Below are 24,388 nucleotides of genomic sequence, written 5' to 3'. Positions count from 1 at the left end.
ACTGCACACAATATTCCAGGTGTGGTCTCACTAGGGCCCTGTACAACTGCAGAAGGACCTCTTTGCTCCTATATTCAACTCCCCTTGTTATGAAGGTCAACATTCCATTGGCTTTCTTCACTGCCTGCTGTACCTGCATGCTTCCTTTCAGTGACTGATGCACTAGGACACCCAGATCTCGTTGTACTTCCCCTTTTCCTAACTTGACACCAATCAGATAATAATCTGCCTTCCTGTTCTTACCACCAAAGTGGATAACCTCACATTTATCCACATTAAACTGCATCTGCCATGTATCCGCCCACTCACACAACCTGTCCAAGTCACCCTGCAACCTCATAGCATCTTCCTTACCGTTCACACTGCCACCCAGCTTTGTGTCATCTGCAAATTTGCTAATGGTACTTTTAATCCCTTCATCCAAGTCATTAATGTATATTGTAAATAGCTGCGGTCCCAGCACCGAGCCTTGCGGTACCCCACTAGTCACTGCCTACCATTCTGAAAGGGACCCATTTATCCCCACTCTTTGCCTTCTGTCTGCCAACCAATTTTCTATCCATGTCAGTACTCTACCCCCAATACCATGTGTTCTAATTTTGCCCACTAATCTCCTATGTGGGACCTTGTCGAAGGCTTTCTGAAAGTTAAGGTACACTACATCCACCGGCTCTCACCTATCCATTTTCCTAGTTACATCCTCAAAAAAATTCCAGAAATTAGTCAAGCATGATTTCCCCTTTGTAAATCAATGCTGACTCGGAACGATCCTGTTACTGCTATCCGAATGCTCCGCAATTTCGTCTTTCATAATTGACTCCAGCATCTTCCCCACTACCGATGTCAGACTAACTGGTCTATAATTTCCTGTTTTCTCTCTCCCTCCTTTCTTAAAAAGTGGGATAACATTAGCTACCCTCCAATCCACAGAAGGGTGCACAGGACGCTTCACGATTTAAACATTTTCTATTCTTATCTCACACTTTTATTCTTTTCATTTCTGGCCTTTGTCCAACCATCTGCCAATAATAAACCCAGTCACCTGTATCCATCTATCAAGCGCCAGGCTTTGTCCTGCACCACCTCTCTTCCAGATTCCACCTCTAGCCCCACTCCCCACCATCACAAACTGTCTGAAGATGGGTCGACCCAAAACGTCATCTATCCATGTCCTACAGAGATGCTGCCTGACCCGCTGAATTACTCCAGTACTACTTGTATTGTTCTGTGTGTTGTACACTCTAACAATATACGTAGCTCAACATAACTGTGCTTAAAGTTCATGATTTTTGTTTGTGAACAGCTTCTTGTACTAAAATACGTGCAAAACAAAGACGTCTTTATGCGATACCATAAAGCTCACTTAACAAGACGTTTAATCCTGGATATATCAGCTGACAGTGAAATAGAAGAAAATATGGTGGAATGGCTCAGAGTAAGTAAATATAAAAATATCTCCATTCTGAATGTTTTGAGGCATGCATTTTTCTTTTTGCTCTACTAAATTTATTTAGGACCATGGCAAGTAAAAGCAATTTTGGAACTTAGCTCTAGTAACTGCAGTTCACTTTGTTCGTTGATGAAAGGCACTAGCTGAAAGGCAAAATGATTTGTCTGCCGTCACGCCCAAATATCGTAATGCTTCATTCGAGTATTAAATTGAGAATTTAAAAATGTTTTCATTGGGCACAATATAGAGCTGAATCAAATGAAGGTAGTTTTCGCCCAAGTCATAATGCACACATTTAATCTTGAGGAGGGAATTGGCCAACTGCTGTTGTTTTTTCTGTTTACCTGTTAGGCTTTTCTCTAGATTAGATCACCAGGTTTTTTCCAGAATAATTTGTGGGCAGTATCAATTTGTAAAAAAATATTCTTGATATGTGCTTTAATTACAACATTTAAAAAAAAAATTGTGTCTGCTGCTGATCCTAGTGATGCAATATAGCTGGCTCAATTTAGAATTGTAATTAATACGCTAACACAGTGAGATGGCTATATGCAGAGATTTTTTAAATATATATAGGCTAGCACTTAGTGCGAAATGTAAGGGCCTGCTGCCCGACCTTTATTTCTAACAAAATATTAATCTTGCTAATTTAGATGGACATAAAATCCCCATGAAGAAGAGAGTTTTGGCAACGTCTTGGATGACATGTATCCCTTAACCATCAGTGTGTTGTGGAAGTGAAAGGCATATCAAAATTTGTTTAAAAAAACATTTAAATTAAAATTCCCAAAGTGAGTGATTAGATACAGTGTCATATCAATAGAGTTGATTCCAACCTTGCTGCATAATTGCCACAGTATAAGCATGTGATCACTAGCCTGTTAACTGTTCATATAGGATAAAGATTCAAATGTAGTAAATTGTTTATTTCCTCATTCGTATGGAAAATATGTCCATATCTAAATTTGATATTTGCACATCAAAAACTATTGTTTTTTAACAGTGTGAATTTATGACATAATTTAATCACTTGCATACTCACTGAGCAAATGCATTAAGCCAATGTCAAAGAGTAATAGAAAAATATAAGGATTAGTTATTTGGGTTTTCAAAGTTTTATTCTCTTACATATTTATATCTGAATGAGACCCTGTATACTCTGAGTGGAAGTTCGGCTACACCTGCAAATCTAAATAGGTTAAATTATTTCTGTTCTATACCTAATGTCAACACATGAAAAGTATTTATAGAAATAATGTGAAAAGTAACAACTCTGAACTGTGGAAAACCACACCATGATGTACCTTATCTTCCAAAAAGAGTTTCATAAAGTTCTATGTAATTGGCTATTAGTTAGGTTTAGAACTGGGAGATCGAAAATGAATCTTAGGAATACATATCAAAAAACCTTAAAAGTCTAAAGGCTTAATCAGAATCATGCCATGTGGAGATTCATGGGTAAAGAGCCCATCACTCTGGTAAGTGTGCATTAGAGCCTGAAGTCCTTTAGTGAAGTTTCACTGGTCTTGACGATGTTTTAGACTAATATTTTTAATTTAGTATGATGTGTAGTATTCTAGTGGACTTTAAATATTTTTCTCAGTACACATTCTATAAATAGGAATTTGTTTTCATTAGAATCTACTTTTGTACAATTTCGCAATTATGACCTTAATTAAGGAATGTTTTCTCTTTCAACATTACTATAAACCTGTGACTAAATGCACACTTGCCCATGTGAAATTTGGAGTACGTGGTATTCCACCGACCGAGTGGTGCTGTCAGCGATGGCAGCCTCGCCAACGGTCTGTCTGTCTTTTCGTCTTTTTTGTTATTTTCAATGTGTTTTAAATAATATGTGTTAATGTTCTCTGGTTTGTTTTATGTGGGGAAACTTTTTCCTCAATCTCTTACCTTGCCGGAGATGCGATTGTTTTCCGAATCAAATCTCCGGACGCTCAGCGGCCTAACATCATGGAGCTGGCGATCTTGCTCAAGACTGACTTTGAGCCCCACCGCGGGTCCATAGACCTACCACTGGAACCTGCGATCCCTTGCCTGGGAACAACTATCAAGGAGCTCGCAGTCTCGGGTAGAGGCTGATGTCAGGAAACTCAAGTCTCAAGAGGATCGACTAGCCCTGACCCGGGGTCTGATTGCCCGGCGAGGGGGAGCTGAGATCCCCCAGATGCGTGAGCTTGATCGCCCCGATGCGGAGGGCCCGACCATCGGCTGCAGGAGCCAAGATCGTCCCATCAAGGAATGTTCGAGTGCCCCGACTGTGGGAGAACAAAGAAGGGAAGAGATTGAACTTTTTTCGCCTTCCATCACAGTGATGAACGTGGAGGAGTCACTGTGGTGAATGTTCATGTTAAAATGTATTTTGTGTGTCTTGTTGCTTTTTATTGGTATGACTGTATGGTAAATCAAATTCCTCGTATGTTGCAAAACATACTTGGCTAATAAATTATGATTATTATGATTTTTTGCAGTTTTATTCAGACTGACCATTTCTCTGGTTAGCAAAATTGTATTTGTATTTTAATCTTTAGTGCCGAATATTTTTATAAGAGAGAATGTTTTATTGTTTATAGGAAGTGGGAATGCCTGCTGACTATGTGAACAAGTTGGCCAGAATGTTTCAGGATATTAAAGTATCTGAAGACCTGAACCAAGTTTTCAAAGAAATGCACAAAAACAATAAATTGGCCCTTCCAGGTATTACTTTCTTTGGGGAGTATATTAATTTGAATTAAGAATAGAAAATGCAGAAAATGGAACAATAATTGAATAATGTAGGAAGGAAATGCAGATCCTGGTTTAAACTGAAGGGACACAAAATGCTGGAGTAACTCAGTGGGACTCAGTGGGCGGCACGGTAGCGCAGCGGGAGAGTTGCTGCTTTACAGCGAATGCAGCGCCGGAGACTCAGGTTCGATCCTGACTAAGGGTGCTGCACTGTAAGGAGTTTGTACGTTCTCCCCGTGACCTGCGTGGGTTTTCTCCGAGATCTTCGGTTTCCTCCCAAACTCCAAAGACGTACAGGTATGTAGGTTAATTGGCTGGGTAAATGTAAAAATTGTCCCTAGTGGGTGTAGGATAGTGTTAATGTACGGGGATCGCTGGGCGGCATGGACTTGGAGGGCTGAAAAGGCCTGTTTCCGGCTGTATATATATGATATGATATGACAGGCAGCATCTCTGGTAACATTTTGGGTTGAAACGTTCAGACGTCAGAAAAGGGAAACGAGAGATATAGACAGTGATGTAGAGAGATATAGAACAGATGAATGAAAGATAATTTAAAATCAACCAACACTATTCAATTAATAGACACAAAATGCTGGAGTAACATATCTGTATATCTGCTTTATGCTTACATGAGATATCCAAATAATATGGTTATGATCCTTAACCCTATTTAGCTGACTCTGTGAATATCAAGATTTTAAATGCTGGTGCTTGGTCTAGAAGCTCTGAGAAAGTATTTGTTTCTCTACCGACTGAACTTGAAGACCTTATCCCTGAGGTGGAGGAATTTTACAAAAAAAATCACAGCGGTAGAAAGCTACATTGGCATCACCTCATGTCTAATGGAATTGTAAGTAGAGAATGCTTATGATATTTATATTTAGTCACGGGCTGGAGTAACAATTGTTTGATTGTTAAATTTGTCCTTAAAGTAAAAAAAGACTATGTTCATATTTAATAAAAGTAATAGGATACAAATCTATTTTAAATAATCACTTTTTAAATAACTTGCAGCCTCATTTGGCCAGAATCTGGGTAAATGTCAAACTTTAAAAATATATATTAATTTTTAAATTATGAAAGTTAACTAATGCATATTTGTGAGTAATGTTGTGATTTTATTTTACCCTGAATGTGGTGTTGTTTGTTGTTTGTCCTTGCACTTTGATCTTATGATAAAAGTAGAATTTCACATTCCTCTTTGTGACTCTTGGATTGGTGAATATGAGAATCAAGCTCCGTTGTGATATGTCTGTCTATAAGATTGAATCGACTGTCTAAATCTCCAGAGGAGACCTGACAGTGCTGTATTTGGATCTGAATAATGATCGATATATTCAGCAGAGGAAAAGAACAGTTGGTTTTAAGAAAACAAAAAACAATCTTCAGACAGTTGCCCATTGAGCTTTTCTTGTATGACATTTAGTGAACAGCTTTTATTGGTTTTATATTTAGAACAGTAAATATAACTAGCGACAATAAATAGTCTTGATCGCATTAAGGTTAGTGTTGACCATAAGCCAAACATTTGTGCAGTGGTAACTATTTCAAGTGTTTAAAACATTTAAAAGGCAGCTGGAAATCTGACTGAGGTTCAGTGACAGTTCTTGATCTTGAGTTCTTTGAACGGTTGTTACTAAAAAAATTATATCTACATTTGGCAAAAATAATCTTTCATCCACAATTACATTAAAAAACAAGACTGTAAGAAATATTGTTGCAGAAACTGCCCTTTCCAGAACATTAGATCTTATCGCAAGGTTGATCTGGGCCCTCCGTACCACGTGCCATCACACACATTACTTCAATTAAATTATTCTCTTATTCTGTTTTCTCCCCAGCTCACCCAGTACATGACTCTTTCCCCCCCCCCCCCCCCCCCGCACACCCCCACCCCCTCACCACCACAACCCCTCATCTCTTTTTCTGCGCCTTCCTTTCTTTCCGACAGCAGCTGATAACATTATCAATCTGACTGGGTTACTGGGTATAATGAATTTCAAACAAGTACTGTCCACCTCAAAGCTGATTTGCTTGTTCTATGAATTTTTGGATAATAATATGAATAATAAAACGTTATTAATTAGTTTTATGCAATCTTGCCTGTCTTTTTCAAATTCTTTTTGCTGGTTTTAAATTCATTCTACAATTTAGTTGGAGGCTTAATGTAAAATAAATTTATTTGATTTAGCATGTTGCATTCCTTTTGTTTCAATGAATAAAACAATCTGCATTATCATATTGTGTAGTAATGGGATTTTTTTTTAATTCCCAAAACAGATAACTTTCAAAAATGAGGTTGGCCAGTACGATTTAGAGGTTACCACATTTCAATTGGCAGTACTGTTTGCCTGGAACCAAAGACCAAGAGAAAAGATTAGTTTTGAAAATTTAAAATTAGCAACTGAACTACCAGATGCAGAACTTAGGAGGACATTATGGGTATGTTATCTTTTTTTTCTAACAACTATACATTCTTTCACGTTTGTAATGCCCGAAACAACAGTTACCTTCCTTTTAGCAAAATTGTACTTGAATGGGATTATTCACAAAACTAAAATGGAAATAAGGACTATTTTAGTTTAGAGCATGGAAACAGGCCCTTCGGCACACCGAGTCCACGTCGACCAGTGATCACAATTTCCAGAAACCAATTAACCTACAAACAAGCACGACTTGGAATGTGGGAGAAAACCAGAGCACCCGGAGAAAATCCATGTGGTCACAGGGAGAATGTACAAACTCCATACAGCAACTGATCGAACATGGGTCTTTGGTGCTGTAAGGCAGCAATTTTACTGCTGCGCCGCTGTGCCTCCCTGACTAAGCTAGTGAAGCCAGGGTGGTTGGGTATATGAAATGAGCTGCAGGATGAGTAGTTGAGGCAGATACAATAACATTTTAAAGACACAGGTACATGGATAGAAAAAGTTTAGAGGGATATAGGCCAAATGCAGGCAAATAGGATTAGCTTAGATGGGGCATCTTGGTCAGCATGAATGTTTCTGTGCTGTGTGACTCCATGAACTCTGTCTCCACAACCCTTCTGGGTGATGCTGATAAATTAGATGAGTTAGATAGATAATTGATGATGGGCATGGATCCTATGGGCCAAAGGCCTCACTGTGCTGTATGACTTTCTGTTTAAGCCATTAATTAATGTACATTAATTATGTATGAATGCTGCATGCTTTCAGATAAAGAGCCTTGAGTTATGTCAGTATCATTTTTGCCATTAAAGATGTGATTCCTGTTAAATTAATATACATTGGAACTGATATTCTTACAAGTTTTGTTTTTATTTCAAAAAGTCTCTTGTAGCTTTTCCAAAATTGAAACGTCAGGTTTTACTCCATGAACCTCAAGTCAGCTCACCCAAAGACTTCACTGAAGGCACACTTTTTTCAGTGAACCAAGACTTCTCTTTAATGTAAGTATGAAAACTAGTCTTAGTGTAGGTATTCAAATATTATGATAAAAAGGTTGGAATTTTTTTTTGTTTACTGCTACTTTAATCTGTTCTAAACTAACTTCAAGGTGAGTGCACTTTCCAGGTAGATCTCAAAGTCTGTTTTTGACATATACAGAGAACTGTAAATCTCACTTCTGAGATATGAAAGCTCTTCCAGAGGAAGCAATGTATAGTGCAGTTTGTTGTTTCAGCTCAAATGAGTAGTAACGTATCCAGTTTTATGGAACGATGATCCAGTTTGGTGGAACATTTTACTGCTTTTAACAGGAGAAGACAAAGCCCCACAGCAGAAGTGTCCACGTCACGGGGCTGGAAACTGGAATTGCCCTGAGCTAATTCTGCTACCACCATCATCTGTTGTACAAGTGGCTCCCACTGATTGTCGCCGGAAGCTTGCTCCCTTTTCAGGACGGACGTTGACGATGTCAACATTTGAAACATGGATGATGGAGACGAAAGAAGAAGAAGGGAGAAGACAAGAGGTGAAAGAAATGAAGAAACAATTTAGCAGATTAATAAGGGAACACTTATTCAACAGTATTTTCATGCGCAGTGAGCAAAGAAGCTTAATGTTAATGCTCGATAAGCATGTCTAGCCTTTGAACTTGTTATAATTTATTAATAATTATTCTGATGTGGAATAAGCTGGAATATAAGGTCAACACCAAATGCCATCTCCTTGCAGGGCTCGTACAGTCCTTGAAAGTCCTTGGAACTGTTTTTCAAGGCCTTGAAAGTCAGATTTATCATAAGTCCTTGAAAGTCCTTGAAAATTCACTTTTATGATAAAAGTATTCATTCATGCAGAGTAATGTGGCTTTTTTTCATCGTTTATAATGCGTATTTTTATTAAAAGTCGGGAAACATTGTTAGACATGTTTGTCTTTGTCACCTATTTTTCCCTCCTCGCCGCCGCCGCAGCTCACCCCGGGGCTTCTGAGCAACAACCACAACACTTGTGTTTATTCTTATTTCGCTGCGCTAAAGGGAGACGGGGCCGGGGAAGAGAGTGGAAGAGCGGCGCAGATCTCACTGGAGCTGGGAGAGAGGGAGAGGGGAGAGAGCAGCCCCCGCAAGTGGCGGCACTCCTTCACCGGACCCTCTGACACCCTCCCCCTCCCCGCACCCGCTCTCACCTGCTGCTCCCTCTACCCCGACTTCTCTCCCCCCCCTCTCTCTACCCCTGACTCTCTCTCTACCCCTGACTCTCTCTCTACCCCGACTCTCTCTCTACCCCGACTCTCTCTCTACCCCGACTCTCTCTCTACCCCGACTCTCTCTCTACCCCGACTCTCTCTCTACCCCGACTCTCTCTCTACCCCGACTCTCTCTCTACCCCGACTCTCTCTCTACCCCGACTCCCCCTCTACCCCGACTCCCTCTACACCCCCGACTCCCTCTACACCCCCGACTCCCTCTACACCCCCGACTCCCTCTACACCCCGACCCTCTACACCCCCGACTCCCTCTACACCCCCGACTCCCTCTACACCCCCGACTCCCTCTACACCCCCGACTCCCTCTACACCCCCGACTCCCTCTACACCCCCGACTCCCTCTACACCCCCGACTCCCCCTCTACCCCCGACTCCCCCTCTACCCCCGACTCCCCCTCTACCCCGACTCCCCCTCTACCCCGACTCCCCCTCTACCCCGACTCCCCCTCTACCCCGACTCCCCCTCTACCCCGACTCCCCCTCTACCCCGACTCCCCCACTACCCCGACTCCCCCTTTACCCCGACTCCCCCTCTACCCCGACTCCCTCTACCCCGACTCGCTCTACCCCGACTCCCTCTACCCCGACTCCCTCTACCCCGACTCCCTCTACCCCGACAACCCCTCTACCCCTACACCCCCTCTACCCCGACTCCCTCTCTACCCCGACTCCCTCTCTACCCCGACTCCCTCTCTACCCCGACTCCCTCTCTACCCCGACTCCCTCTCTACCCCGACTCCCTCTCTACCCCGACTCCCTCTCTACCCCGACTCCCTCTCTACCCCGACTCCCTCTCTACCCCCGACTCCCTCTACAACCCGACTCCCTCTACACCCCGACTCCCTCTCTACCCCCGACTCCCTCTACACCCCCGACTCCCTCTACACCCCCGACTCCCTCTACACCCCCACCTCTCTCTCTACACCCCGACTCTCTCTCTACACCCCGAATCTCTCTACACCCCGAATCTCTCTACACCCCGAATCTCTCTACACCCCGAATCTCTCTACTCCCCGACTCTCTCTACACCCCGACTCTCTCTACACCCCGACTCTCTCTACACCCCGACTCTCTCTACACCCCGACTCTCTCTCTGCCCCGACTCCCTCTCTGCCCCGACTCCCTCTCTGCCCCGACTCCCACTCTGCCCCGACTCCCCCTCTGCCCCGACTCCCACTCTACCCCGACTCTCCCTCTACCCCGACTCCCCCTCTACCCCGACTCCCCCTCTACCCCGACTACCCCCGACTCCCCCTCTACCCCCGACTCCCCCTCTACCCCCGACTCCCCCTCTACCCCCGACTCCCTCTACACCCCCGACTCCCTCTACACCCCCGACTCCCTCTACACCCCCGACTCCCTCTACACCCCCGACTCCCTCTACACCCCCGACTCCCTCTACACCCCCGACTCCCTCTACACCCCCGATTCCCTCTACACCCCCGATTCCCTCTACACCCCCGACTCCCTCTACACCCCCGACTCCCTCTACACCCCCGACTCCCTCTACACCCCCGACTCCCTCTACACCCCCGACTCCCTCTACACCCCCGACTCCCTCTACACCCCCGACTCCCTCTACACCCCCGACTCCCTCTACACCCCCGACTCCCTCTACACCCCCGACTCCCTCTACCCCCCCGACTCCCTCTCTAAACCCCCGACTCTCTCTACACCCCGAATCTCTCTACACCCCGACTCTCTCTACACCCCGACTCTCTCTCTACACCCCGACTCTCTCTACACCCCGACTCTCTCTACACCCCGACTCTCTCTACACCCCGACTCTCTCTACACCCCGACTCTCTCTACACCCCGACTCTCTCTACACCCCGACTCTCTCTACACCCCGACTCTCTCTACACCCCCGACTCTCTCTACACCCCCGACTCTCTCTACACCCCCGACTCTCTCTACACCCCCGACTCTCTACACTCCGACTCTCTCTACACCCCGACTCTCTCTACACCCCGACTCTCTCTACACCCCGACTCTCTCCACACCCCGACTCTCTCCACACCCCGACTCTCTCCACACCCCGACTCTCTCCACACCCCGACTCTCTCCACACCCCGACTCTCTCCACACCCCGACTCTCTCCACACCCCCGACTCTCTCTCTACACCCCCGACACACACACACACACACACACACACACACACACACACTCTCTCTCTCTCTCTCTCTCTCTCTCTCTCTCTCTCTCTCTCTCTCTCTCTCTCTCTCTCTCTCTCTCTCTCTCTCTCTCTCTCTGTCTCTGTCTCTGTCTCTGTCTCTGTCTCTGTCTCTCTCTCTCTCCTCCCCTCTTCTCCCCTCTTCTCCCCTCTCTCTCTCTCTCTCTCTCTCTCCCTCTCTCCCAGCGCCAGCGAGATCTGCGCCGCTCCTTCACTCTCTTCCCCGGCCCCGTCTCCTTCTAGCGCAGCGAAATAAGAATAAACACAAGTGTTGTAGTTGTTGTTCAGAAGCCGCGCATCCCTGAGGTGAGTGGTGGCGGCAAGGAGAGAAGTTTCCTTGGATTTGTTGTTTACGAGGAGGGGCTGCGATCTCTCTCCTTGTCCCGGCTCTGGGTCGGTGGTGATCCACTCTCCGGTGAACCTTCGCCGGCAGCTTCTGCCTCCAGTCCCCGCCACCGCGATTCCACAGCTCCGGGACAAGTTAAAGAATTGGGGAGAGTTGAGTGGAACTCGCCGCATAATGCAAAAAAACCTACAAAATCATCGTAGTTTTTACTAATTAACCATATATACACCAAATTAACAGTTTTGAAAAAAGTATTTTCTTACCTATGCGGAGAAAAACTGGAAAAAAAACATCAATGTTTGCTGGATTCTGATCCTTGAAAATTGGATTTTTGGACCTTGAAAGTCCTTGAACTTTTTGGTATTCCAAGTGTACGAACCCTGTCATTGGCTCTCCATTATGCTCTGGACCATCTGGATAACAGGAACATGTTCATCAGGCTGCTGTTCTTCAACTACAGCTTGGGTTTCAACACAACCATCCTCTCCAAAGTCATTGCCAAACTCCAAGACGTGGCCCTCTGCATCTTCCTCTGCAATTGGATCTTTGACTTCCTCATCAGCAGATTTCAATCAGTGCAGTTTGGAAGCAACATCTCCTCACTTGCACAGGTGAACTTCAAGGCTGCTTACTTATATCAACTTGCAAGGGGTGACATAGAATCAGGAGATGTAGAATCAGTATGGATAGGAATGAGGAATTGTAAGGGTAAAAATACCTTAATGGGAGTTATCTACAGGCGCCCAAACAGTAGCCTCGACATAGGGTGCAAGTTGAATCAGGAGCTAAAATTGGCATGTCGCAAATGTAATGCCACAGTGGTTATGGGAGATTTCAACATGCAGGTAGACTGGGAAAATCAGGTTGGTAATGGACCCCAGGAAAGAGAGTTTGTGGAGTGCCTCCGAGATGGATTCTTAGAACAGCTTGTACTGGAGCCTACTAGGGAGAAGGCAATTCTGGATTTAGTGTTGTGTAATGAACCTGATCTGATAAGGGGACTCGAGGTAAAAGAGCTATTAGGAGGCAGTGATCACAATATGATAAATTTTACTCTACAAATTGAGAGGGAGAAGGGAAAATCGGCAGTGTCAGTATTACAGTATAGCAAAGGGGATTACAGAGGCAGAGCTGGCCAGAATTGACTGGAAGGAGGCCCTAGCAGGGAAGACGGTGGAACAGCAATGGCAGGTATTCCTGGGAATAATGCAGAAAAAGCAGGATCAATTTATCCCAAAGAGGAGGAAAGATTCTAAGGGGAGTAAGAGGCACCCGTGGCTGACAAGGGAAGTCAAGGACAACATAAAAACAAAAGAGAAGAAGTACAACAAAGCAAAGAAGAGTGGGAAGCCAGAGGATTGGGACTCTTTTAAAGAGCAACAGAAAATGACTAAGAAGGCAATACGGGGAAAAAAGATGAGGTACGAGGGTAAACTAGCCAATAATATAAAGGAGGATAGTAAAAGCTTTTTTAGGTATGTAAAGAGGAAAAAAATAGTCAAGGCAAATGTGGGTCCCTTGAAGACAGAAGCAGGGGAATTTATTATGGGGAACAAGGAAATGGCAGACGAGTTGAACCGGTACTTTGGATCTGTCTTCACTAAGGAAGATACAAGCAATCTCCCAGATGTTCTAGTGGCAAGAGATCCTAGGGTGACGGAGGAACTGAAGGAAATCCACATTAGGCAGGAAATGGTGTTGGGTAGACTGATGGGACTGAAGGCTGATAAATCCCCAGGGCCTGATGGTCTGCATTCCAGAGTACTTAAGAAGGTGGCGCTATAAATTGTGGACGCATTGGTGATCATTTTCCAATGTTCTATAGATTCAGGATCAGTTCCTGTGGATTGGAGGGTAGTTAATGTCCCACTTTTTAAGAAAGGGGGGAGAGAGAAAACGGGAAATTATAGACCAGTTAGTCTTACATCAGTGGTGGGGAAGATGCTGGAGACAATTATAAAAGACGAAATTGCGTAGCATTTGGATATTAGTAACAGGATCGTTCCGAGTCAGCATGGATTTATGAAGGGGAAATCATGCTTGACTAATCTTCTGGAATTCTTTGAGGATGTAACTAGAAAAATTGACAGGGGAGAACCGGTGGATGTGGTGTACCTTGACTTTCAGAAAGCCTTCGACAAGGTTCCACATAGGAGATTAGTGGGCAAAATTGGAGCACATGGTATTGGAGGTAGGGTACTGACATGGATAGAAAATTGGTTGACAGACAGAAAGCAAAGAGTGGGGATAAATGGGTCCCTTTCAGAATGGCAGGCAGTAACTAGTGGGGTACCGCAAGGCTCGGTGCTGGGACCGCAGCTATTTACAATATACATTAATGACTTGGATGAAGGGATTAAAAGTACCATTAGCAAATTTGCAGATGATACAAAGCTGGGTGGTAGTGTGAACTGTGAGGAAGATGCTATGAGGTTGCAGGGTGACTTGGACAGGTTGTGTGAGTGGGCGGATGCATGGCAGATGTAGTTTAATGTGGATAAGTGTGGGGTTATCCACTTTGGTGGTAAGAATAGGAAGGCAGAGTATTATCTGAATGGTGTCAAGTTAGGAAAAGGGAACGTACAACGAGATCTGGGTGTCCTAGTGCATCAGTCACTGAAAGGAAGCATGCAGGTACAGCAGGCAGTGAAGACAGCCAATGGAATGTTGGCCTTCATAACAAGAGGAGTTGAGTATAGGAGCAAAGAGGTCCTTCTGCAGTTGTACAGGGCCCTAGTGAGACTGCACCTGGAGTACTGTGTGCAGTTTTGGTCTCCAAATTTGAGGAAGCATATTCTTGCTATTGAGGGCGTGCAGAGTAGGTTTACTAGGTTAATTGCCGGAATGGCGGGACTGTCATATGTTGAAAGACTGGAGCGACTAGGCTCGTATACACTGGAATTTAGAAGGATGAGAGGAGATCTTATCGAAACGTATAAGATTATTAAGGGGTTGGACACGTTAGAGGCAGGAAACATGTTCCAAATTTTGGGGGAGTCCAGAACAAGGGGCCACAGTTTAAGAATAAGGGGTAGGCCATTTAGAACTGAGATGAGGAAAAACTTTTTCAGTCAGAGAGTTGTGAATCTGTGGAATTCTCTGCCTCAGAAGGCAGTGGAGGCCAATTCTCTGAATCCATTCAAGAGAGAGCTAGATAGATCTCTTAAGGATAGCGGAGTCAGGGGGTATGGGGAGAAGGCAAGAGCGGGGTACTGATTGAGAATGATCACCCATGATCACATTGAATGGCGGTGCTGGCTCGAAGGGCCGAATGGCCTACTCCTGCACCTATTGTCTATTGGTTATGAGTGATGATTAGTGCAGGGGAGAGAACATCTGGTTGAGTGATGCTACTTTCCCTCCTCTCTTTCTGGGATAAGTTCTATCATATCGTATCGTAAGGTGCAAAGAAATTCTTTGTTGACACGAAGCTCAGAGTAAACGCAGTAATGTCTTATGTTTCTGGCACATAATCTTAAGTGCATTTTACTTTTCAGCGAAATTCCTGCAGTTGAAATGTACTTTGCTTTTTATTTTCTGCATTTCATACTGTTTAGATGGTCGCTAACTAATTGGGGATTAAGGGGCTGGGAATGCTGTGGAATGATTTTATGCCTTTGACTGCAGCTGTGAGGAAATTGAGCACAAAACAAAATGCTGGAGGAACTCAACAGGTCAGGCAGCATCTGTGGAAGGAAATAGCGTTTCAGTCCCAATGCTGCGTGGCTTGCTAAGTTCCTCTGGTGATTTTTTTTTTTGTGCTCAATTTTACTGTATCTGCAGTTTATTGTGTCTTCATGTGAGGAAATTGATATGCTTTCGATGAGGCCATAAGGCCTGGACAGTTGTGATTATATGTGAATTATTTTATAAAACATGTATCCTCTGCAGTGCAATAATGCTGTTATTTGGCAGTTCATTTCCATTTTTATTTGATTCAACCAGTTTTAAATTATTATATCCAATATCAGACCTTTTCAAAATAGCCTGCATTTATCTCTTGTAGCAAAAACAACAAAGTTCAGAAGAGGGGAAAAATTAATTTAATCGGAAGATTGCAGCTAACAACGGAGAGAATGAGAGAAGAAGAAAACGAAGGAATAGTTCAGCTCAGAATATTACGAACACAGGTATAATTATGTGAATATGAACTTTTAATATTTTTCATCTTAAGAGAAGGTTAATATGTCAAAATATAAGTGGTAATCTCAGCTCACACCCGGAGCCTTGCCTTAATTGACACTGGAAATTTGGATTAGTACTCTGTGATTTTTTTTTTGCGTTTTAATAGTAATTAAATGACATGCAAGAGGTCAGATGTTTGGTGGTTCAATAACTCGTATTCTCTTTTAAAGAATGCCCATATGAGTGAGGTCTTTGAGTTGTCAAGAACTGTAAAGGCATTTAAAAAAACCCAAGTGGACTATATTCCACACTCTTTCCATATACTACAAATTTGGACATAACTTCCAGTATTTTAAAGAATTTTTGCAAACTCAAAAATTGAATTTCACTTTAATTACAATTATGCTTAGATTATATTTTTAGATAATTAGATATTTTAACATTTTTTGAATTGAATGTGCTTATTCAATCTGCTCATTCAATCAATTACAATTCCAAAAGCTCCCTAGTCATTTATAAAATTGCATGAGTTCAAATGAGGTTCTTCACGTAACCTAAAATTATTCTGAGACAACAATTGAAAATCTTCATCCAGATAGATGTCAGTAAAAATATTCATCAGATTAGTCTGATGAAAATGCAAAAGTAGGAATTCTCAAACATTATAAGTTTTTCCTTTGTGTGCCTCTTCATGACGCAAATTAGTAAAGAAAGCATTTCCTTTTGACATGACATTGGTTCCATTGTGAAGATTCTGAACTTCTGGCTACATGTAGCAAGCAGCAATGCTTTTTAAATAAGTGCACAGATCTGATTCTTAGCTAGATTTCTTTCTGCTTTTGGTGAGCCCACGATGATAGGATTACCCCCCATTTTAAGTCCATGGAGTTGCTTCTCTTAGCTCCGGCTAATATTCAGAAGTTGTATTGATTCAGGATTTGCAAATTAAACAAGCAAAAACTGGCCAAGATTTCAGGAGAATGAAAGTTTCAATATTTGCTCAATGATCAGACTGCTGGGATGAAATGATGAAATTCTTTACTAGTTTTATCTTTCATTTGTATCCGATTCTAAGAAGTACTTGTGCTAGGAAAACAAGTTCTATTGGCCTTTAGCTCTTCACTTGGAATGGCATATATTACACAGGTGACCCCCCCCCCATGTTACAGCAGTTCACGTAACAGTTAAAAAATGTATTTTATTTTAATCCCACTTTCTTGGTGTATGTACAAATAATATGACTTTGTTCTAAAAGATTGCGATACGGACCTTTTCCAGGAACACAACCTGTTGTAGTCTGTGGCCTATTAGAAAAAACAGGCAGACAACCGAATTCGTTTAACCTCTTTATTCTACTCACCCAGGTGGGAGAGAGTCTAGAAACCGAAGCGTTTAGAAGCGCTTAGGAAGCCAGTGTAGTCTCTCTCTCCGAATGCTAACAATTACACACATTTTATACCCTTAATACATGTGCCAGTACATTTCCGTTGCTACCTTATATGGCAAGTTTTACAATGTCCTATAAATCTTTGTGTCTTTCTGGACCTCCGTATCCGTTGTGTCCATCGTGACCTCTTCTTTCTTGGGAACAAAGGGCAGTCCATATGGCAAGATGTTCTTCTTAACACTTCAAAGCTTTGAGGCCAGTTGCTGATATCAGAGGATACGATCAGCCATAAACCGCACTTCCATGCTGACAACAGGATGCCCTAAGAATAATCCAAGCTGGAGCTTTCACACCCCTTTTACACCCCTGCAATAAAACCCACATGGCTACATGCCGAATGTTCGCCCTTACAAACCCTCCCCCTCTTGTAATGCGGGGGTTGCCTGTACTTGAAGTGATGATTAATGGCTATCTTTAAATCTTGAAATAAATTAGCTTATTCTTGCCTGATTTTATAAGCACTTCAGAATTTGAGTTTATTTTAGGTTGATGGTGAAGTACAGTTGGGACCCAAATCATTGCTTCCACAGATGCTGCATGGTCCGCTGAGTTACTCCAACACTTTGTGTTTTACTCAAAATTCCAGCATCTGCAGTTCCTTGTTCCTCCAGTGTATTCCATTTATTTGGATGGATTATTTTTACCTTTTGTAGGTGTGACCGTTTCTGTCATGCACCCATCCCTGATTAGACAAACAGAGCAGCTTGCTTGGTCAGTTCAGAGCACATAGTTCAGACCTGGTAAGCATCACATTCATGAATGCAGGCTGGCTTTTATTATCACCTTTACTGATACCTTAAAAAAATTCTAAAACTTGCTTAAATTTGTTTACCCAGCAGTCATGATAGGATTCAAATTTGTCCCTGGATTATTAATCCCATAATCTGACCACTATTTAACCAAAGTGTGTTGATGCCAAAAATATAAATACCAGCAGTGTTCTTCTCATGAATGGTTTAGTATCCTTTCTTCCTTCGTTGCCATCAAAACATAAATTACTTGGTCACAAAAGCAAAATACTCTTGGACATTGAAAAACGGAAATAAAAACAGAAAATGTCAGAAACCCCAGTGGGGTCAGGAAAAAATAATGGAGATATGGTAACATTTAAGTATTTGTCCTTTTCAATAGTTTATTAGAACACAGAATAGTATAGCTCAGGAATGGGCCCTTCGGCCCACAATGTTTGTACCGAACATGGTGCCTAGCTGAAGATAGATACAAAATGCTGGAGTGACTCAGCGGGCCAGGCAGCATCTCTGGGGAGAAGGGATGGGTGACGTTTTGGGTTGAGACCCTTTAGACCGCACATAATACGCATCCCTTTATTCCCTGCATTTCCAGGTGACCATTCAAAATCCTCCTAAATGCCACTATCGTATCTGCCACCACCACCACCCCTGGCAATGTGTTCCAAGCCCCCATCACCCTCTGTGTAAAAAAAAAACTTGCCTCCCACATCTTCATTAAACTTTCCCCCTCTCACCGTATATCTATGCCCTCTAGTGTTGGACATTTCCACCCCAGGAAAAAGGTTCTGACTGGCGACCCTATCTATGCCTCGTGTATTCCCCTCATTAAAATTCCCCAAATAATAATGAATATGTACAAAATAGCTTTTGTCTCTATTTAATAACGGTAACTGCACTTTAGTTATTCATTTGAATGATATCTTGGAAAACGTTAATGTGATCAGATGCAACGAATGAAGGTTTGTTCTTCATTAGCCTGATGCATGTTTTTTTAAAATAATTCCTATATGATGGTGTGATGGAACCACAAGCCTGCACATGCTGGAATGTTGGGCAAAACACGGGAACTCAGTGGAGTTGAGGGAATGCGCAGGCGATGTTTCTGCAGCATCTGAGGAGGGAATGGACAGGCGATGTTTCGGGTCGGGACCCTTCTGTTGTGTTTAAATGTTAGCGTTTTATGTAGTATATTCTGAATTCAGTTGGTTATGTCACAATCTTGAGGGTGTATGAGTAACAATTTTTAAGAGAAACATTACATTTTGTAGATAGCCTGGAAGAAAGCTATTTGGATTAGATTGCTGTTTTAATTACTTTAATAAAATATGAACACGTTTTCAAACCATTTTCAATCTTAAGAACCAAGATACTAGAAGCTATTATATATGAAATTGGTGTTTATATAAAATTCTGATTCTCTTTTGGTTTTATTTCTAGGAAGCGATCATACAAATCATGAAGATGCGGAAAAAAATCACAAATGCTCAACTCCAGACAGAACTTGTAGAAATACTTAAAAATATGTTTTTGCCACAGAAAAAAATGATCAAGGAACAAATTGAATGGCTGATAGAGCACAAATATATTAGAAGGGATGAGTCGGACATAAATACTTTCATTTATATGGCATAAATGACTATGAAAAAACGATGCCAGAAATTGGAATGTCCTTTGTCTTTGCAGACTTTGAAAGAAGTAGCTGAAGTGACTACAACTCAAAAATTTATTCAGTTGAATTATTAAGTTCCTGCCTTACTGTACCACAGATGAACAATATTTACCAGTTTCATCCACATAGCATTTACCTGCCTTTGTGTAGTTCACTTTTGACAGCATGCTGTTTTGTGGGAGTACTGAATTCATTGGAGCCTGCTCTGCTTTCTTGGTAACTTTGACCCTATTTTCACTTGTTCTGTATAAGAGTTATAGTTTTTTTCCAGAAACACTTAAAACCAGTGAATATAGGACTTTAAACTTTCATGCACTGGGAAAATACTTGAGTCATTTTGTATTACAAAGAAAAATTGTGTCAGGAGCAGCAATTTCACTTTTCTGACGATACTAGGTGGTATCATTTAATACAGACTAACCTGAAAATCTTTTTTTTTTAATCCTGTTGCACACTTGAAGTGTTTAATATTACTCTGGCTATAATGGTTCACAACTGAGCTTAGCTGATGTGTTACTGTTAGAAGGATGTGTCCATATATTTGAGTAATTCTTTAGCTGTTTGCAACCTGAATTCCAAGGCTGCCTCTCACTCAAACGGGTCAAAGTCTGCCACAGTTGGGATTAATTTTGTCATACTGCCCCAAAGGTATATCTTAATAAGGGTTGGAGCAGAGGAGTGGGATAGATGTAAAACTGTACTTGAAAGTATGCCTAAAAGTCTATTGAACAAAGGGACAGTTCATTACAGCAGCAAGCCATATTGACCATAACATAACAGGTTTTGTTTTTGCAGATTACATTTGCTTAAAGAGTATCAATTGCTGCTCTTGGCTTGGGATCATTCATTGTTCTGAGACAGCCACAATAACCATTTGCATGATTTTTTTTCGGTGTAGGTGGTTAAACATATAGTTTTTAAATATTACTTTGTGGTTTTCTGGACTGGGGAGAGAGAAAATGAGCCCATGCTTCTGTTCCTGAGTGCTGTCAATTGTGTAAACCATGGATGGACAGGATTCAGTTCTGCAGCCTGTTCACACATGAAAATATCTCTTAAGATGATGAACTGTGCTGTCAGCTCTCATGAAACTATATCTCACCAAGAGTCTGTGAGGTTGAGTGAGAGATAAGATGCAATTTGGGGTTGAACAATCTATATTTCATTTTAACTTCTGCATTCAATTCTACTGTTTGGCAATGTATGTAGCCTGCCTTCACCCCATTTTCTTTGCTGGAGATCAATTCAAGATGAAAAGTATGAAGGAGTCTGAGAAATGCGGGGGTAGAGGGGGAACAGAAATTGGAACAGACTAAATGTATATCTTTTAACCTGATAGCTGTTTATCTGTAAACACGTAAAACCGTCAGTGAGATTTACCGGACTCTGAGGTAGCTCAATTTTTCTTGCAGTGAACATCCAGCACTTGAACCAGCTTCTAAAATGTTATAATATTCCAGAAAAATTGGTATCCTCGAATTTTTCATAGAACTTTGGCAACCATCATATAATATGTGCATACAATGCTCTTAACCTTTAAAATCTTCAGGCCCCACAAATATTGTTGACATTAGCGATTATTTAACCAATGATTGTGACTTTAATTATATTGATATTCTGCATTTTTATTCAATTGGGTAGCTTTTTAAATTATCTTTCTGGATTCCATGTCCAGGCTACACCTTAACCTGATCTATCTCTTCAGCAGGTATTTTACTCAATATGGTACTGTGGGAAGAGTCAAAGTAGACTGTTTTGCAAGAGCCTTTGCTGCTGTGTTGACTGATGAGCAATGCTGTTTGAAATGCTCTTGACTGATAAAGCTGAGGCCATTAGTTTCATAAACATTTAGGGTGTGGGAGAAAAGGGAGATTGTGCAGTTCGGTCAAAGGTTGCATTAATGAGGTAAAAGAGTACATTATTCATTTTCCAAAAATTTTGGAATTGGGAAAAATTGTCAACTTAACTGAGGATGATTCATTTCTTCAATGATTATTTTCTCCCCGTGCTAGATTCTCTATGGTCAGCTGTGACTTTTGACTTGGACATTTGCTCCTTCAGCATTTTTTATAGTCAACGAGTGAGGATTCCAATCTAGAATGTCACATTTTGAATAACAGAACTTGTGTCAGATAATTATTAGACAATAATGCAAATTTACTTACTTTTTAAGTACTAATTGATGGTCTTCCAGTATCTTGTGCGATATTATCCAATGAGTAAATGCACAAGATTGTGAAATTCCAATTGATCATTCAACTGTCCTAAGTTAGCCAGCATCAGCCAGGCCATTAGTGAGCCTCAAATATTATTTTTTAAAGAGAAAATAAACTAGGAGTCTTGCTTCTGAATTATCCTGGGCATTTCTGCTGGGAGTGTTCATTATTTGGCTGACTGGTGATAAAGATGGGAGTGGCCTCAGAACCAGCCAGATTTGCGTGAGGCTTTGAAATTATTGTCCAAATCAAATATGAATGACAAGCACATGGAAGAGGCACTGAAAGCCAACTAATATAAATTGAATCGCACGGCAACACGGAAGGAGTCTGACTTTGAAGGGAGCATATGTAGTTGCAAGAACATAAATAGTTAGTAGACTCTAAAACTACTGCAGTTTGTGTAGGGCACCGTTGATTGAACACAGGGCACATATGCCGAAGGGAGTTTGTGAGACTAAATTCCATTTCCCTGCTGCAAATCTTATCCCAAATTTCCATGGTGGTACAATTTGATTGCCTTATTGTCAGGTTGAACTTTTTTATAAGTACCACCTAGCAATCCCCCCTTTAAAAGGGTGCATTATTCCATGAAAAATGAATTCTATGTAGATGCAATAATTGTCAACAGGGATCATGGATTCTGGTTATGAGATATGTCCAATCCCTTGAGTGCACTCAGGTAAGCAAACTGCACACCTGGAGAAATATGCATAGGTGAGGCGAGGGAGATTAAAGTATGAAGAGAAATGCTCAACATTTACATGTTGGTCCTAGTTTTTGTGTGGTAATGTTGCTGAATAGATACTGGAATATTTTACAGGTATAGATTTGGTTCTTGAAATGCTGCCCCAGTACCAAATGTGGAGAAATCAGGGGCTAATTCTGGATCTAATCACAATGATCTGGGAGGAGGAGCTGAATAAATATTTTATTAAAAAGGAAAATTAATCTTGATTATGTGACCCGATTATTGTGATTTTAATACAGTAAATTGCATGCCCTGAAACCCCCTGAAATGGCATGTAGACATGGTTTCACTCCGTTAAACAAAGATGTGTTATGGATCTAGTTGCAACACTGCCTGATAGAGAAGACATTGGAAATAGTAGAATTTTATTCAAATGGAATAAGAATCAACTTTTTATATGGAATTAGTCAACAATTTAGAATTGTGTGACTCAATAGAAATTGTTTTATTGAAATCTGCAATTTAATGACAATAGATATTAAAGTTACATTTTGAAGTCTTCCATTTCTGTCCACAGAATCTTTACTTTTAGTATTTTTGGACATCCCAAATCTGCTCGGATCGATTGTTTTTGCTCCTTTAAGTGATGTAACATGGTGTAATTTGACATCCTTCCCATAAAAATGCAATTCAAGACATGATGATTGTAACTTGTATAACGTTAAAAATTAGTAATTGTATACAAGTTATTAAGTAACTAATTAAAATGTCAAGTACTTTGTAGCATCCTCAAAGCCATACTTTAAAAAGTACAAGACCTGCAGTGAAAATTTAATACTGAGTTTAATCATTAGGTTGAGAATTAGATTTCTTTATTCATTTGAGCATGTTTAACGTACACAAAATACTCAAACTTGGATTTGCATGGATAGTTTTTCATGTAGGGTTGTGTTGAGGTCACCAATAAATTGTATATCTTTGTACCCTAATTATATATAAACTGTTTCATATTTTACATATCATTGCAAGATGCTGAAGACTTGGAATCCTTCCTGTAATATACACTAAAGCCTGGAGTATTGTGCAAAGTTAAATTGATAGGTTTTATTATCTACAATTAATATTTGCAAGTTAAATGTGTGCCACTACATACCAAGGTTATGATGCTGTACAATTTTGAATGGTAGCAGTTTCTACATAGCAGCCTGATCAAACTATTTTGATGTACTACATTATTTTTTGAATTTTTATTTTTTAAGTTGCATAATTTATTTTCCAGCAAAATAAAAGTGCAATATAAAACCTTCACGTGTATTTTATATAATCAGATATGTAACTAAGACATTGTAGTGCAATGGGAAATATTTGATATAAGGACTTGATCCTTAATTTATTATCCTACTTGTTTAAAGCTATGATTCTCCCCCTCTCCCTTTCCAGTTTACCTTGTCCACATTACATTTCCTCAAATAAAAAACTAATGCTGGACGTACTCCGCACTTTTAAATTCCAGTTTCAATAACACTTAAAAGTTTAATATCATTCTGCTTGTAGCAGAGCCATTGTTACTAGTTTACACGTACAGTTTAAACTACTGTCATGTTCTGCTCCAGCTACAATACATAGCAACTACTCCAGGTATGTCTGAAGAGTGATCTCCCTGCCAGCGTCGAAAACCGTAAATGCGTCGGAATAAAATGCAGATGTTGGAAATCAGAATTTTTAAAAAGATCATTCTAGACATAATTATTAGAAGGGCAACTAGCTGTAGAGAAATAAATAATTAACTTTGTGGGTTGATAAAGTTCATTATCTTCCCATGATATTACGAAACCAAACTGCGGTGCTCACGCAGGCATGCATTACCGACCTTTGACAATGGCTCCGTGAAAATGTATGCGGATTGCAACATTTTCAAAAGAGCTACCGCTGATTTCAAGGTCAACAGATAGATGCCAGTTTTGCCATTGTAAGCTTTTTAAAATGGAAATGATCAATGCATATTCAATCTGAAGAAGGGTCTCGACCCGAAACGTCACCCATTCCTTCTCTCCTGAGATGCTACCTGACCTACTGAG

The 24,388-nt window shown here is 41.3% G+C and overlaps 1 protein-coding gene across 2 annotated transcripts in view; it reads left to right on the top strand.

Annotated features, from left to right (window-relative positions):
• LOC144595240 (cullin-5) overlaps positions 1-23,743 on the top strand; it is a 56,335-nt gene extending 32,592 nt beyond the window's left edge. For both annotated transcript variants that reach the window (XM_078402478.1, XM_078402479.1), the window contains exons 13-19: positions 1,304-1,435; positions 4,045-4,168; positions 4,876-5,051; positions 6,482-6,643; positions 7,513-7,631; positions 15,417-15,540; positions 19,172-23,743. In XM_078402478.1, the coding sequence (XP_078258604.1) occupies positions 1,304-1,435; positions 4,045-4,168; positions 4,876-5,051; positions 6,482-6,643; positions 7,513-7,631; positions 15,417-15,540; positions 19,172-19,366 (1,032 nt within the window). In that variant the 3' untranslated portion in view covers positions 19,367-23,743. The remainder of the gene's footprint in view (positions 1-1,303; positions 1,436-4,044; positions 4,169-4,875; positions 5,052-6,481; positions 6,644-7,512; positions 7,632-15,416; positions 15,541-19,171) is intronic.
• The last annotated feature ends 645 nt before the right edge of the window (positions 23,744-24,388 follow it).

This window comes from Rhinoraja longicauda, chromosome 7, assembly GCF_053455715.1.
Source record: "Rhinoraja longicauda isolate Sanriku21f chromosome 7, sRhiLon1.1, whole genome shotgun sequence".
NCBI lineage: Eukaryota > Metazoa > Chordata > Chondrichthyes > Rajiformes > Arhynchobatidae > Rhinoraja > Rhinoraja longicauda.
This window is presented reverse-complemented; position numbering and strand designations above follow the sequence as displayed.